General features: G+C 34.6%; 2 protein-coding genes across 2 annotated transcripts; both read left to right on the top strand.

Moving 5' to 3' along the window:
• The first annotated feature begins 4,117 nt into the window (after positions 1–4,117).
• LOC145008796 (putative carboxylesterase 18) lies at positions 4,118–10,957 on the top strand. The gene is made up of 3 exons (XM_078967407.1): positions 4,118–4,775; positions 9,169–9,588; positions 10,586–10,957. Exons 1-3 carry the CDS (start codon positions 4,182–4,184, stop codon positions 10,637–10,639), a joined length of 1,068 nt encoding a protein of 355 aa, XP_078823533.1. The 5' UTR covers positions 4,118–4,181; the 3' UTR covers positions 10,640–10,957.
• A 3,561-nt stretch (positions 10,958–14,518) lies between these two features.
• LOC145008204 (uncharacterized) lies at positions 14,519–16,555 on the top strand. The gene is made up of 6 exons (XM_078966829.1): positions 14,519–14,721; positions 14,807–14,931; positions 15,047–15,143; positions 15,230–15,339; positions 16,010–16,084; positions 16,328–16,555. The coding sequence occupies exons 1-6, from the start codon at positions 14,652–14,654 to the stop codon at positions 16,376–16,378; spliced, it is 528 nt and encodes a 175-aa protein (XP_078822955.1). The 5' UTR covers positions 14,519–14,651; the 3' UTR covers positions 16,379–16,555.
• The last annotated feature ends 290 nt before the right edge of the window (positions 16,556–16,845 follow it).

Genomic DNA, 16,845 nt, shown 5'->3' with positions numbered 1-16,845 from the left:
CAAACGTACCCTTGCTTCTAAAATTCTTCTCAAAACAACGATGTTCTTCAAATAATGAAAGTTGTAGATTTTAAATATGATATTTGAATATTTTAAATGATTGGAAAAATTAGTTTTTTGCTATTTATGTTCTTTAAATTTTGTCAGTATATAACTAAGTGCAGAAAATGCATTACAACTTAAAAAAGAAACTTCATTTTGTTGATATTTTCGCTTGGATTCTTGGTCTACATCTTTTTATTGGGGTTTTTCGGTTATTGAGTTTTTGTTAGTTTTTTGTTGTTTATTAATTGATTTAATATATATTATAAACCAATAACATATTTTTTCTGCTTTGAATATTCTCAGAGACTTCTCTTTTATGCCTAAAAATGAAGTCACCATGGGACAACATCGTCGTTATTTGAACAAAATATTTTAATGCATTGAAGATCATGTCAAAGGTGAGACAAAAATAATTTGTCGAATGTTTATGTTAATGATATGTAATTGTATCATCATATTTTGTTAATACTTGACAAAAATACCCTTGCACCCATCTGGACACAAGTTTGTAAATGTTCAATTAAAATCAACTGAAAGAATTATCGAACAAGAAGAAAGTATTATAATGTTGATTTTGTTTAGAACTACAAAAAAGACTAATGAAGATGACATATTGAACTTTGGATTAAGGGTGCGATATTAATCAATTGTATTTTGGCTTTGTAATTGAGATTCAGTTTGAAACAGGACTAGAAATTTTAACTGGCTGATAAGCAATGAGACAACTTTTACCACTTACAGCTTGATGCTAAGAGTAACAATATCGTAGTTGAGAGTATGACTGATAAGAGAGTTTCATTTAAACAGAAATAATATTGTGTCTTATTACCATCTGATGTCCACATATTTTATTCGGTCTTTCTATGCTTTCCGTTTATGGGGCTGTTCATCATATGAATCCAAAGGGACTTGAAAACGGGGACAATTTCAAGGCAAGTTAATTACAATTTTAGTCGGATGGAATATCATAGTATTTGAAAAGGATAAATTGCAGGAAATAGAAATATATGTTGTTCTTGATAAAAAAGATCATCTTTTTTATTTCATTATTTAATAGACATATAACCCTTTCTTGCATTCCTAAAAGTACGTAGTCATCTTGATCCCCTTTTGTTTTGTGACATATCTCGAAATTTTAAATGTGATCTACTTTTTTTTTCTTCCATTTGTACGTTGCTATTTTATGGGTAGCAAAATTTGTGGTTTTCTTTTTGTTTATAAAAAGTATGTCACAATTTCTTCTTTTTAATAAAGAGATTGACTACTTCTTATAATAATTTACATTGTTATTGTGTATTTTTTTTGGAACTTACATAATTGATGGTTTGGTAATGAGCATAATAGTTAGGTTATCTGTTTTAGTTTCTGTCTTTACAGATTATTTTTAATTAAATATTTTTTTGGGGGTTTGAAATATTTTGTATTTCCTTTTGAAATCGTTGTGTCCCTTTGACTGAAAGGCCTTTTAACTGGTATCACCCTCATACACATTATGTTTACTGTTGAAAGTTGAGTTCTTTAGATCCAGATCAAATCATATCTTAGTTTTAATTAGATTTTGGTATACCTTCATAGTGATAACCATCTCATGATTTGATATTAAGTTGAATATCTTTTAACCATATGATATATGCTTGACATGTTATACTCCTGATGGGTCTCAGGCTGAATTAGGAAATAAAAATTACATGGATATGTTTACTTTGAGCATGTCACGGGTAAACGTCACTATGGCATGGGTAAATACATATGATCAAATCTCATACTTTATGATGGCAATTGGAAAGATTGAAAAGTGAGTGGTTGAGGGAAAATCTTATGCTCATCACAAGGTCAAAAATGGAAAATTCCATTGAAAACGGAAATAACCTTCTATGACTTGAATTGTTATGAAATAAGATAAAGGTGGAATAAAGTCTCATTTTGATTATTGTATTCTTTTAAGCTAGCTGTAACAGCTCGAAATCCAGGTACCTTTAATTAGCCCTTCATCTTTATATATGTTGTCATTTAAGGGCTTTTGTGTTGGGCGAGTACGCTGGGCGTACAAGGAGTACGCTACACGTACTCACGCGCCTCATTTATATGCACCGTCACCCGCGTACGCTGGATGTACCCAAGGTTACGCTGGGCGTAACCGGTCCAAACCCAAAAACCCTGATTTTGTGGTTGGCTATAAAAGGAATGAGATGGCTTGGTTCCTCAGCCACCATCCTTCAGAAAGAAACCCTAAGAGAGTTGTTCCTTCGTTCATAGCTTGTTTGTGAGTGTTCTAAGCTTGGTGGTGTCATTTCAAGGTAGCAAAAGAGAATAGGAGTCCATTGTGGAGGCTAGAAGTTGGTGTTCAAGTGTAGATCCGTGGATAGCAAAGGTTGGAGCTTCTTTCTAAGGTAAAAAGTTCGGATCTTGACTTGTAGTTCTTGTGGTATGCTTTATGGACCATTTTCTAGGGTTTTGGTCCCAAAGGTGGAGACTTTATGAGCAAGTAGTCTCCATTAGCTTAGATCCATCATATTTCTGGTCCATTTGAGTTGTAGATTCATAAAAATGTAATCTTGGACGTGAATGATTAGCCATGCATGAGATCTAGATCTTTTGAGTTGAAATGGAAAGGTGTTAAGGAGTGTAGGAGCCTTTACAGCCATGCCAAGGCTTAAAGGTTTCGACTTTATGGGTAAGGAGGCCTAAAGAAAGCCGGATCTAGAAGTTGAAGAAGTAACTTAACCAATTAAGACTAGAAATGAGGAGTGGCTGGATCTGGATGTTACATTGGGCGTAACTCCCAGTACGCGCAGCGTACTGGGTGGAGACCCCGATTGTGGGTTGGCGATGTACGCCCCACGTACATAAGACTGTACGCCCCGCGTACATAAGACTGTACCCCCTGCGTACTGAAAGATGTTGACTTTTGTTGACTTTTAGGGTTTTGGTCAACATGTGGACTTTGAATCAAGGAAGGGTAAAATGGTCTTTTACCCCTCTGAGGAATGTTAATAAGGGTAAAGTCTAGTTATGGAAGTCTATATTAATTAAAATGATATTTCGTTATGATTAGGCGGGGTTGGGATTCGGAGATAGCGAGCACGCGAGATTCTAGACTTTCCACGAGGTGAGTTTTCTCACTATACTGTACCCTGAAGGGTTTTATTGTGTGACCGGAAGGTCGGATATGTTATGAGTTGTATGCATTGTATATGATAAGTTAACTGTTGTATGTGCTACGTATGTTATGCTTAATATGGGCCGGAAGGCATTATGTTATGGGCCGGAAGGCATATATGTTATGAGCCGGAAGGCGTTGTGATGTGGGCCGTAAGGTTGACGCAGGTAGGACCAGAAGGTTTACCGAGTCGGGACGGAAGTCCCTTGAGACACATGGACAAGAAGATCAGGGCCCGGAAGGGCGTATGTGCGTAAGTAGTATTTTGGGGAACTCACTAAGCATTTATGCTTATAGTTGTTGTGTTATGTGTCTCAGGTGCTAGCAAGGACCGTAGGAAGGCGCCAGCGTGATCTGTACACACTGACGGAAGAATTGTTTTATGATTTTGGGATGTATTTTGTTACGATGACATTGTTATACGTGTGATTTCAGAATATTAAATGATGGTTTATGTTGTTTGAAAAATGAAAAATTGTTTTAAAAATTCACGTTGTTACACTAGCGTTGTTAAATAGTTAATTGTTGATTAACTACCCGGTATATATGTTGTATTTATTTTCCGATGTCATCAAACAAAGTACAATGCTATAATAACATTTTAGAAAATGTGAAATGATGTTGTTGAGTCATACTAACCAATAGAACCTGTTATCTGTGATAAAGATTCAAAATACATCATTCTATTGATTTAAGAGACACACAACCCCACAAAACGGGGTTCTTCCCTAGTTAATGTTCAATTGTACCCTCATATGCAATGCACATAAGGGACTTTAACGACAATTTATTGATGCCATATGATAGAGGGATCTTTTATGTAATATCAAAAAATCATATATCCATTTTCTTGAAGCTGTACTATATGTGTTTACTTCAAGATACTAGAGGGCCCATTTATGTAATTTTGTCTAAATTTTAAAAAGAACTATGCGATCATAAAAATCAGCTAATCTTATTTCTGTCCCATCTTTCGATGGAAGCTGCCGCCAAAACTTCGGCATCATTCACCTTGTCCTGGAGACGACGGATTCTGTTTTCGGTAGTCTCTAGAGCACTTGCAGCAGTTAGCCGGAGAGATGGCACCGTGAACCGCCGTATCCTCAAATTCATAGACTTCCGGACCCCGGCGTCGTCCAAACCGATCAACGGTGTCAAGACATACGACATCGTAGTAGATTCCACTCGCAAGCTCTGGTTCCGAGTATTTGTCCCCACACAGCAGTCCATAGAAGATCTCCCGGTGATCATCTTCTTTCACGGCGGTGGATTCGTCTTCCTCGCCCCCGACCAGGACATTTACGACGTTTTTTGCCGCCGGTTGTCTAGAAAACTGCCTGCAATCATTGTTTCTGTCAGCTATCGTCTTGCACCGGAGCACCGGTACCCTGAGCAGCATGATGATTGCTTCGATGTGCTGAAATTTTTGGATGATGAGGAGAATTGTTCGAAGTCGTTACCGGAGAAAACGAACATTTCACGGTGCTTTGTCGCTGGAGATAGTGCTGGCGGAAACCTAGTTCATCACGTTGCTCAGAGAGCATGCGAATTCAACTTCCAACGACTTAAGGTACATCAATCCTTTGCGTAACCAGATTTCCATTTATTTAATTTTCTCCAATTAGTTATACGTACTTCAAACTATTAAACATGATTAATATTTTTTGCATTGGGAAATCAGATACTTATCTGTTTATCCCAGTCGCAATTTTTTTCAGCCACAAAAATTACACACTATGGAACTTAACATTATCTTTTCCAAAATCATTTGCCATTTATGAATTTTGGTGTCAATTTAATGCAACTATCGTATAGTGATATAGCCCAATTAGAAAACCTAAATGACATTAACAACACAAAACAAATATTAAATGGTCTCTAGTGGACCACAATATTTATCAATGCCTAAAACCCAAGTTCCCCTCTTGGGTCGGCTATAAATACCAAATGGGTTGATAGTAGAGATGAACCCCGATTGGGCTTAAAAAGTATCTTTTGGTGAGGGATTAGTTGCAGGCCCGTCCAGACAGTTGGCAATCCGGACGACCGTTCAGGACCCACAATTCCAGGTGCCCAAAATTTATGCGCTATGTAATTTATATATATATATATATATATATATATATATATATAGAAAAATTATCATCTAAATGATTTTTAGGGCCTAAAGTTGGTCAAAACTCAAATTAGCTCATAAGATAAACAACTTAGTTTGCTTGTTAGTGCTAATTGAACACGTCTATATTAAAGAGTAAATGATATATTTTTTTAAAATCTTTATTATATTTGTCATTGAGGGGTCATTTTTTTCTTTTTGCCCCGGATCCCATATATGTTTGGACCGGCTCTGATTAGTTGTCAATCTGAAAGTTTGATATGTAAGGGTAGAGATCTAAAAACTTGATTTTTTCAAATCTAGATCGGTTTTGATCAACAAAGTCAAAACCGCATGGAGTCCAAATTGGATTGGATCCAAATTGGCCAAGCACAAATATCCTAGTACATGTGAACCGATTAGGATTGGTTCAATTGGTTTAAAAAAATTTATCTTTTTGCCATTTTTCAGTTTTTTGTTTGGGTGTTTGTATTCAACAAACCAATAACCATAAGACATGGGTTTGCGATGATGTAAGGTGCTTTCCAGCATTCAAAAGCATTTATGCTTTCAAAATTGTATTTTCAAATTTTAATTTTTGGAATACGTAATGGTGAAACTAGTCATGGGAAACCTTGAAAACCTCATATTAGGGAGAAGAGAGTTATTCCTTCCCAACCCACTAAACCTACTGTCACAACAATTTTTGTTTATTTTTTTTCTTTATCTTTCCCAACCCACATCACATGAAAATTCTTTCTTTTTCAACTCATTCAATTAAAAAAAAAAATACAAAACAACTAAAGTACAAGTTTTAAAACATATGGTACAAGAAAAAATGAGAGAGAAAGTAAAGAGAGAGAGAGAGAGAGAGATGATGATGAAGTGGGTTTGTGAAACCAATTAAACAACTCGCTGAAAAGGGAGTGTTACCGACGGTAACTCTATTGCTAATTAAGATTTTATCTTGATTTTTTTTAATTGAATAGGTTGAGTGGGTTGAAAAAGATAGAGTTTTTGTGTGTTGTTGGTTGGAAAAAAAAAAAAAAAAAAAAAAAAAAAAAAAAAAAAAAAAAACCCTGATGTGGAGTGGGTTGGGAGGTAATGACTCTCTCCTCCCTTAATGGATGAAAACATCTTTTTAGTATATGGATATAAGTTATTTATAGGTTTGAAAACGTTTTCTAATCTGATTTTTCGAATTGGTTTCACTTAAACGAGTTCTAATGGTAAAATCGGATAGTTATAGGATTGGATCTTAAAACATGTTTCAATAAAGGTTAGTTTTTTGTGCACCAATCCCATTCCACAAAAAAAAAAAAAAAGCAATATAATTAAAAAGAAAAAAGGGGAAAGTTTCTTAGCTATTAGCGGGGGGCCTTGGTGGTGCAACATAGAGATGTATATCGACAGTCCCGGACCGGTTTCGAGTCTGTCTCTAAATGGTAACGTCTTTTTTTGGACCTGAGACCGGTATTTATCCGGTCCGGTCCTTTTGGGACCCGTCTCATGGTCTTTGTGTGCCTCTTTTTTGGTTCAGTTTCAGTATATTTCAATTTTTTTTTTTTGTTTCGGTTTCGGATTTTTTCATTAACAAATATGTAATTAACACTAAAATGATACATTAAGATTTACTAAAAGTTATACACTTAAAAGAAAAAAGGAAGAAAATAGTCTTGGGGGTTGTTTGGCAGGATCTGAACTTTTACGAGCTGGATTTCTAAAAGATCTGAATTTCTAAGAGGGTCTCAATTTTTAAGATCTAAATTTTTAAATGTTGTTTGGTTGGAACCTCTGAATTATAGTGCTGAATTATAAAGATGACTACTTTACCCTTCTATTTTATTTTTCGCTTAATTTAATGATTTTTCTATAAAATAACCAAATCAACTTTTTTTTTTATTATTATTTTTTTTTATAATATATATACACTATATAAAATCCAGATTAAACATAATTGAAAATTAATATTAATCCAAATCAAACATAACACTGTCAACAATAAATTTGAACATATCAACATATAATAACAAGATCAGCAACAGACTTCAGCAAATGAAAAATCAGCAACTTATATTAGCAATTAGGAACACATTTTCTATAAATAATCTATCTGAAGAATCAGTTGAACTTGTATAAAAATTTTCTTAAGAACCAGTCCTCTCATGTATATTCTTCATCACCTAACCATGAGTTACACCACAAACCATGAGCTACACCACAAATCAATAGAAACATGAGGAAGGAAGGACCAATAAAGTATGAATCAAAATAATTATACCTAATTACATCTACTGTTCATTAATTTCCTATATGAAAAACATAATTAATATCTATGAAAAGAAAAAATATGCAGAAAAACATAAAACTGGGAATGAATTTCAAAACTCGATTTTTAGACATAATTTTCTGCATAGATTCTTCAAAATCTCGATTTCAAACAATTTTCAGGTTTCAATTTCGAATTCAATAACTCGATTATGAGAAAATCAATTTCAAAACTCAATTGTGAGAAAATCGATTTCAAGATTAGAGAATTAAAAACACACCAACAGAGAAAGACCGGAGGAAGGCGGTGACCGGTGGTGGTTGTTGGGGAAATCGATTTCATGAACTCAATTTAAGAAAATCGATTTCATGGCCTTGCTGTTGGACCGGGGGTCTAGGACGGTGGCGTCGGAGGTCTCGTGCCGGCGGTGTACGACGAGTTCAACTGAGAGGGTTGGCATGGAGACGTCGAAGAGGGCAGAGGAAAGAAGAGGGAGGAATTCTTTGGTAGCGAAAAGAGAATGAACATAGGCGGTATGGTAGGGTTGGGACATAAAGGGAAACACATCTTTTTTTTTTCTTTCAGATGTGGCCTAGAGTCTGACCGAATAAGACGTTATTTTTAGATTAAGATGCAAAAATAAGAGATAAACAAACACATTTAATTGGACAGATTCAAACATGCTTCTTTTTAAGAGGTATTAAGTGGTAAACAAACAGCCCCTTAGTGAATGAAGATAAGTTTTATTGAATTGGTTGGAGTATGGGTATGTTTGATACAAAGTTTTGAAAGTTAAAAAAAAAAAAAAAAAAAAAGCTCGAAAAAAAAAGATGTAGTTTAGGAGTAGGAGCTTTCCGTTTTTATTTTAAACGAAAAATTTATAATCCAAAAGCTACTTCACGTAGCTTTTGGGAGCTTTTAGCTTTTGATTTTTTTGTAATTTTACACATTTAAAAGTTAACAACTACTTTTGTCAAACACTTTTGTACAAATAAAAATTACAGCTACCATCTATTGGTTGGTTTTGTCAAACATGTTTGGACGATGAATAGATAAATTAATTTGTGTTGGATTGTGGATGAAGATGGTATCAGAGAATGAAGATTAGTTTGTGTTGGATTGGTCTTTAATAAGATATTAGTTTGTGTTGAATTGTGAATGAAGAATCTTAGTGACCTAAACAAAACCAACATTTTATTAAAAAATATTATCAATTTTCCGCATTACAACCCAACCATTTACAAATTTGGTTATTTTATTAGAAACCTAATAATCTCAAGTATTTTATTAAAAATGTTCGTATTTTAATCAATTTTTTTATTATTAAATTTATAATGAATATAGCACATTTACCTTATTTCAGTATAAATCAAATGTTTATAATTTTTTTAAAATTTTTAATTATAAAAGAATATAAGTATATTGGTGACTATTTATAGAGAAAAAGGAAATGTTTTGAACCCACAGAAGGTATTGGCTGAAATGCTTCTTCATGATATCACTCCATTAACATTTTAGTTTCCTCATTACTTATAGTCAATATGAATATAAAACTAGTTTTTCTTAGCGATTACAAGTTCTAAAATTAAACATTCAAAGGTAAATGGCGTGTTAGCAATTCAACCTTTTTTTGGAGGAGAAGAGCGAACCAATTCTGAAATTTTTTTTGACGGAAAAGCTCCCCTCGCGTCACTGAAGCAAACAGACTGGTACTGGAATGTGATCATGCCGCCAGGTGAAAGTTACAATCGTGACCACCCGATCATCAATGTTAGCGGCCCAATGGCGGTGGACATATCGAAACTAGATTTTCCAGCGACAATGGTGGTGGTTGCTGGCTTTGATTTTCTATATGATTGGCAAAAAAGGTATTGCGAGTGGCTGAAGAAGTCGGGGGTAGACGTGTACTTGGTTGAGTACACAAATATGTTCCATGCTTTTTATGTGTTTCCGGAGTTGCCTGAATCTGAACAACTTATGTGGGATGTGAAGGAGTTCATTCAAAATGTCTTAATGAAGGTATGGCTTAATACATTATTAGAACGTATTTTACAAAATAGCCTATCTTTCTTTTTTTTTTTTTTTTTTTTTTTTTTTTTTTTTTTTTTTTTTTTGTCTTTGCTAGAAATAACCACCAATTTGGCAATCAACCTCTATTTATTGTTTTTATTTCTTTTTCTTATTTTTATGCCAAATTTTATTTCAAAAATCTCTTTCAACCTAACATTCAATTTTTGCACCACAAGGATATATTTTCTGGTTTTTGAAAATCATTGCAAAAAAAGATTTCACTTTTTTTTTTGTCATCTCAATAATATGAACAATTTTGTGAAGAAAAATTTAGCAAGTATAAGAAGAAAATTTTGCAACATATATTTTTAGTTTCTTTATATATTTTTGGGGTAAATTTCATAAAAGACTTTACATATTGTATTTTTTGTGGATTTAACTTCAACTTTATTCTTTTTCTTGAAAAACACATTGCATTTACTAGGTTTTTTTTTTTTTTTTTCTTCTGGATTTAACATCAACTTTTTTATTTTTTGTCCGAAAAAACTCTCATTTTTTTCAGAAAACCCTCAACTTTTATATTTTTATACAAAACACCCTCACATTTACAAGTTTTTTTCGAAAAAAACTGCTAAAAGGGTTGAATCGAAAAAAATGAAAATGCAATGTCTTTTTCAGGAAAAAATTTAAGACGAGTTTTAATCCGAAAAAAATACAATATATAATGTTTTTTATGAGATTAACCCTATATTTTTTTGGTGCGAATCATATAAAAACCAAAATTTGCACCAAATAATGGTTTCTCCGTGGGCCTATTGTGAAATTGGTGGTTATTTGTGGAAAAGAAACAAATAAGTGGCTATTTTGTAAAATACCGTCTCTAAGGCTCCAAAAATTATTACTGTCTTTTTACTGAAAATATTATCAAGAAAAAATCAGAATTTAGTGGGCACTATTAATTTATATGAAACGTGAAATGAAAATCTTAAAAATCTTATTGAAACAGGTGAATTTGAAAAAAACTGGAATGGAGAATACGGTTGCAGAAAATGGTGAATAACACACTTTTGTTGCTTGTTCACTATTCATTCCACAGACCAAATGAGGCATGCTTTGTGGTGTGTGGTGTGAAAGTGCCTAGCATAATAGGTTCTACGCCCAACAAGTTTTCTGAAACCATATGCAATTTATCTTAAGATTGTTAATTTTTAGATCTCATTATGTGTCATTTGGGTAACAATTCCATCTCATCCATGGTACCATAAGTGAACTTGGAAGAAAATCAAATGTTTTATTAGAGCAAATTTCAAAACATTGATTGTAAACCTAAATTTCATGTTTCGAACCATAACCAATATCAATCTTCAATCTTTAAACATGTGGGTGGCATGCAATTTTATGAAGAGAAATGTTTCAAACCATAACCAATATCAATCTTCAATCTTTTAACAAGTTGGTGGAATGCAATTTTATGAAGAGAAAGTTGCTAACCATTCCCTTTAGATTTCACAAACAATCATAGACAACAATTACTTCGGAAAGGTTTGCCTAAGGGAATTTAATTTGTTAAAGTTATGTAGGGTGATGGATCGGTGACAAATTTACACTTATCCACAATATGAAAAAAGAATGAATTAAACAAAAAGTGCTCTATGCTCTAAGGGCATTTACAGTGCATTGAACTTGTTAGAGTTTAATGAATTTTTGAAGAATCATTCTAGTCTCCATTCAATTCTATCATATTTTTTTTATAATGCACTAAACTTTATAAAATTCAATGAAACATATATTTAATAATTAAAACGTTCCTCTTTTACCCATTGAAGAGTTAAATAAACATTGAATGTAAGTATGTCATTTCACAATGATAATCTATTAAATATCAATTAGACATTTCATCTCATTTAACTTTCACATTAAACTACATATTATGGATGGCTTAAGTGTAACACCCAAAGTTTGGAAAACCAAGAAAAGAAAGAAAATCCCAATTTTAAGGGGAGACTCGGCGAGTCCAAGGAGGGACTCGGCGAGTCCGAGCGGGATCCGGATCGAGGAGTAAGCGACCGACTCGGCAAGTCGGCCAAGGTGACTCGGCGAGTCTGGTTTGAGCGAGGAAAACCCTAAATCCGGGATTTGGAGCCTATTTAAAAGTCTCACTCTCTCCCCTAGGGTTCCTTTACTGCCTCTCTAACACATAACACTAAACCCTAGTCGCCATAATCGTTTTGGAGCGAGATCTACCCTTGGTGAAGCTTTTTGGAGCTTGAGAGAGAAGATAGTCATAGTGGAGCAAGAAGGGGGCCTCGGATCCAAAGTTGGTGGAACATTTCTGAGCATTTAAAGGTAATAAATCGTGACCTTCCCTCTTTTGTTTAATAGATCAACCTTGGCTATGAGATTTGGGGCTTTTATGCCATGCTTAAGAACTATTTCGAGTTAGAAGCCCAAATCTGAAGTTGCTACTTCAGATCTGAGTGTATCTTGGCCTAGAAAGTCATAAAGCATCTGTTCTTGGGTTGATAGTGAAGCCTCTTTGTCTTAAACCCTAGTTTGGATTGTTTTAAGCCTAGATCTCTTTATCTACACGTAAAGTTTGCCACTTTACGTGAGGGATAGGCCTTAGAAGTATGGATCTATGAGTTGGAAGCCCTGTTTGGCTCGAAAAGCCACTGCATGGTTTAACGACTGAATAGACTCGGCGAGTCCTTTGAGTGGACTCGGCGAGTAGTATGAAGATGGAGGCGTACTCGACGAGTTAGATGAACAACTCGGCGAGTCTGATGAAGATTGCCTTGGACTCGACGAGTCTGTTCTTGGACTCGGCGAGTCAAGTTGCGAAACCCCAAACCCTTCGAGTCAAGGCTCAGATTAGTGAGTTGAGTGGGGACTCAGTGAGTTGGACAGGACAGAACTCAGAAATCAGTGAACTCGGCGAGTCAGTAGACTGACTCGGCGAGTAGGGTCAACATGGAAGGTTGACTTTGGCCAGGACTTTGACTTTGATCGGAGTTGAGTTAGTTGACTTTTAGAGGACTGTCAGGCTAAGTGTCGCTTTGTTATTGGTAGCTCGGAGAGTTAGAGGAGCAGCGTTTTAGACGGTGGTTGGTTAGCAGTCCGAGGGTTACCAGCAGAATTCAGCAGTTCAGGTGAGTTTCCTTCCAGTAGGAACGGGTCTAAGGCCACAATGTCAGCCCGTTCAGTTAGCAGTAGTTTTCGGACTTCGGTTCGATGCAGTAGTTAGTATGTTTGATGCCTTCGCGGCTCAGACAGGATTTATGTGTTATGTGTTATGTGTTATGTGTTCCGGGCTACGGCCCGATGCAGTATGCAGTATATGTGTTCATGCTAGTTGATATGTTATGCTATGCTATGTTTAGTCAGTTTCCGAACTTCGGTCCGATGCAGGGGGCAAGGCCCCAGTTAGTCCGGACTTCGGTCCGATGCAGGGGACAAGGTCCCAGTCAGTTTCCGGACTTCGGTCCGATGCAGGGGGCAAGGCCCCAGTTAGTCCGGACTTCGGTCCGATGCAGGGGACAAGGTCCCAGTCAGTTTCCGGACTTCGGTCCTATGCAGGGGGCAAGGCCCCAGTTAGTCGGGACTTCGGTCCGATGCAGTGGGCAAGGCCCATTATGTGCTTTATATGTTATTGTATGGTGTGTGGTAGTTGGGGGAGCTCACTAAGTTTCGTGCTTACAGTTTTAGTTTTTGGTTTCAGGTACTCAGTTTTCAAAAGAGGAGCTCGGAAAGATTGCAGTGCCCACACCATAGTCAGCTAGCCTGGGATGTTTTACTTTGATAATAAGTTTGTATTTCGAATTAATGCTATGAAATTATGTTATGACTTATGATACGGTTTTTATAAATATGGTTTTAGTAATGTTTTAAAAAGAAAATTTTAGTCGTGATATTTGGGACGTTACATTAAGTGGGATGATCATTTGGACGATTTGAATGTACAAATCGTCAAAACGATCATTTCAAAAAGATTAAGGCAAACACAACAAAACTAAGTGTTGAGCTCAGTTTCACCACTGAGTTCCACCTTAGCCAAACAAGCCTCATTCTCTTTGCCGGAGGTGTCAAGCTTACAGTTTCACCATTGATTTCCACCTAAGCCAAACAAGCCTCGTCTTCTTGCTGAGCTCTACATAAAAACATCTCTCTCTCTCTCTCTCTCTCTTTGTACTTTACGCCTTGTTCCCGAGTTTTACTTAAGGAGGGAAATGGGAGGATACGGAGGGAAAATGAGGGGTGTCGAAGGAAAATTGTGTTCCCGAGTTTTATTAATGGAAGGAAAATAAAGGGAGGGGAAGGATTTTGGAGTCATATTTTCCTTCCAAATTTTCCTTCCAAATTGGGCGGATTTGGGAAGAAAGTGAGGGGAAGAAAAATTTCAAGTTTTATTTTCTTTTTCCTCTTAACTCGGGAACACAAAAACTTAAAATTTTCATCTCATTTCTTTTCATATCCTTCGAACTCGGGAACACGATATAATGAATATTTTCCTTCCGCTCCCTTTCTTTCGGTCAAAATTTTCTTTTCCTTTCCTTTAATGAATTTACAAAAAAAACTAGGGAACAAGGCGTTAGAGCTGTATAATCTTTTCTTAATCTAAAAAAAAGAGAAATTAAATATCCTCTTGCTAGTTTTCCTCCTACCTTATTAAATGTTGACAAATGGATTAAATGATTATTAATTTTATTAAATATGTAATTAAAAATAATATATATTAACATTTGATACGGTACAATGAAAAGTAAAAACAAATGGTAGAAGGATATTTAATTTCTCAAAAAAGAAATATTAGAAAAATTAGAAAAAGGAGGAACATATATCTATGCTCGTGCATCCAAACAAAAGGTAAAAAAGCAATTGGTCAAACTCAAAAGGTCAAAACTTTCCCAAATCCACTTTCAAGATCACAGCCTACCTGTTTCTTGATTGTTGTTGTGCTGGTCACCAAATCTCTCCCTTCTCTTTCCCCCAAATCTCACGCATTTCAATACCCACAATAAATAACCTAGGGTTCTACCCTATTCTCAAATTCAGTACAAAAACTCTTCGAAGTCATGGGGAACACATCGTCAATGCTCACTCAATACGACATCGAAGAAGTCCAGGAACATTGCAACAACACATGTAAGCGATCACGGAGTTGAGAATCTGGAACTACGTTCTTCTGATATCGTCTAAATTGGATTATTTTTTGTTTAATTGATTGTAGTTTCGCAACAAGAGATAGTTTCCTTGTACCAAAGGTTCTGTCAGTTGGATCGTAACAGTGGTGGGTTCATCTCAGCTGACGAATTCCTTTCGGTGCCGGAATTCGCTGTCAATCCCCTCTCTCAGGTTTTTCTTACTATGCAATTGTTAGTTCTATGCTACATTTTTTTCATAATTGTCATGTAACTCATCATCGTTTTAGTTTATCAATGACTCTTAACTCATATTCTTCTTCTCTCAGCGACTATTCAGGATGATTGATGGATTGAATTTCAAGGAGTTTGTGTTATTTTTATCTGCATTTAGTTCTCGTGCGACCTTACAACATAAAGTAGAATGTAATTGCCTCCCCTTTTATCAATTAACAAATGTATAATCATTCTCTTTTTCTCTTTGAAAATGGATTTTGCTCTCTTTTTTGCAGTCATATTCAAGGTTTATGATTCTGATGGCAATGGGAAGGTTGCATTCTCTGATTTATTAGATGTTCTACGAGACTTGACAGGACAATTCATTTCTGAACAACAAAGGGAGGTAAGTTTAAAATGCATAAACATTTTAAGATCATATCATAATCATTATCATACAAAAAGAATCATAATGAAAAGATCATAGTTATGATAAGAATGCCATATAGAGAAAAGGGTTAATTGAGGAAAAGAGCACAACCTTGTTTTCTTGTTCTTGTTCTTTTCCAGAATCTGTCACATATCTCTGACTACTTAGTTTAACAGAAAATCCCAAAACTGTCAATTTAATATTTGTTTTTGTTCCTTGATGCCTTTGCAAATCTTCATTTGGATTCAAATCAATGACTGAAAGTGGTTTAGAGCTAGAGGTGGATAAAGACTAAAAAGGCAAAAATCAATACTTTAAAGGTCGAATTATATTTCAAAACTTAATTGAATGTTTGATAAGATCATTAAATAACAACATACTGTCTGATTTGTCTCTCTTAACTCATTTGGTAAAAAAAACAATTTGATTTTCTTGAGTCATCTGATCAATATTTTGGTTTTCTAAAACAGGATTTAACCATTTACAAAGTATAGTAATTAATAATCAACAAAGTACAACCATATTCTCTACACATTTGATACATAATATACTTTGCAAATGATTTACTATTGTTGACTTGTTGTGTACATATTTTTATACTATTACTTTATTTAATTTAATCTTTATGTCATTTCTGTTTCTACAGATTGTCCTGACACATGTTCTTGAGGAAGCAGGGTATAAAAAAGATTCTTTATTAGTTCAATCCGACTTCATGAAGGTAATTATAAATTTCTATTTTCTATCTTCTCTTATCTAATGAAAAATTACAACTTTTTACTCCCTCTACTCCTCAATCACACTTGACTTTGTATTAATATTTATAAATTGCATTTAGTAAGCATAATAATGTTTAAGCTTTCCATGTGCATTTAATGGATTGTACTTGTGGTAATCATTTTTATTAAAAATGGATTGTTTGTTTGATACTTGATAATAAAAATTTCATAATTGGTAATTGCAGATTCTTGGAAACTCGGGTTTGAAGATGGAAGTTGAGGTTCCTATTGACTAGTTTGAGATGTAGTTTTTACAAAAATCAGGTGTTTAGATACTTGTATCATGTAGTGTAAACAACTAACATTTTTTACTTTTTAGTTAACCCGTTGTTTGAATCTGAATTTGATCTTGTTTATGTCTTCCAAGAGTGTTAGAATTTGTATTTTGCATCAGTTTAGTATCTTTTGAGTTACCTTAAACTTGCAAGTATTGTGTTTTTGACATTTCAAATTTAGGGATATATTGTTTTAATAAGTGTTTAGTGCACATGAGAAAGAGAAAGTACACATTATATGTCAATTGAAATCCAAAATGACCATTTTAATGGATAATCATTCTGACCCACCTGCGTGTCCATGTGGATTTAAAAAGAATAGATTTTCTTTCTTTCTTTCTTTTTTCTAAAATTAATTTTATTATTATTTTTATGATAACTAAATTCAAAACAAAGAGTGAGGTTGGAAGAATGAAGATGAACATCAA

Source organism: Lactuca saligna, chromosome 8 (genome assembly GCF_052625555.1).
Source record: "Lactuca saligna cultivar CGN05327 chromosome 8, ASM5262555v1, whole genome shotgun sequence".
Lineage (NCBI taxonomy): Eukaryota > Viridiplantae > Streptophyta > Magnoliopsida > Asterales > Asteraceae > Lactuca > Lactuca saligna.
Note: the sequence above shows the minus strand (reverse complement) of the source record. Positions and strands in the feature narration are given on the sequence as shown.

Coding starts and splice junctions, on each gene's coding strand:
- LOC145008796 (XM_078967407.1), top strand. CDS start 4,182: ATGGAAGCTGCCGCCAAAACTTCGGCATCATTCACCTTGTCCTGGAGA. Junction 4,776..9,168: donor TCAACTTCCAACGACTTAAG/GTACATCAATCC, acceptor AAACATTCAAAG/GTAAATGGCGTGTTAGCAAT. Junction 9,589..10,585: donor TTCAAAATGTCTTAATGAAG/GTATGGCTTAAT, acceptor TTATTGAAACAG/GTGAATTTGAAAAAAACTGG.
- LOC145008204 (XM_078966829.1), top strand. CDS start 14,652: ATGGGGAACACATCGTCAATGCTCACTCAATACGACATCGAAGAAGTC. Junction 15,144..15,229: donor CTTACAACATAAAGTAGAAT/GTAATTGCCTCC, acceptor TCTTTTTTGCAG/TCATATTCAAGGTTTATGAT. Junction 16,085..16,327: donor TTCAATCCGACTTCATGAAG/GTAATTATAAAT, acceptor TGGTAATTGCAG/ATTCTTGGAAACTCGGGTTT.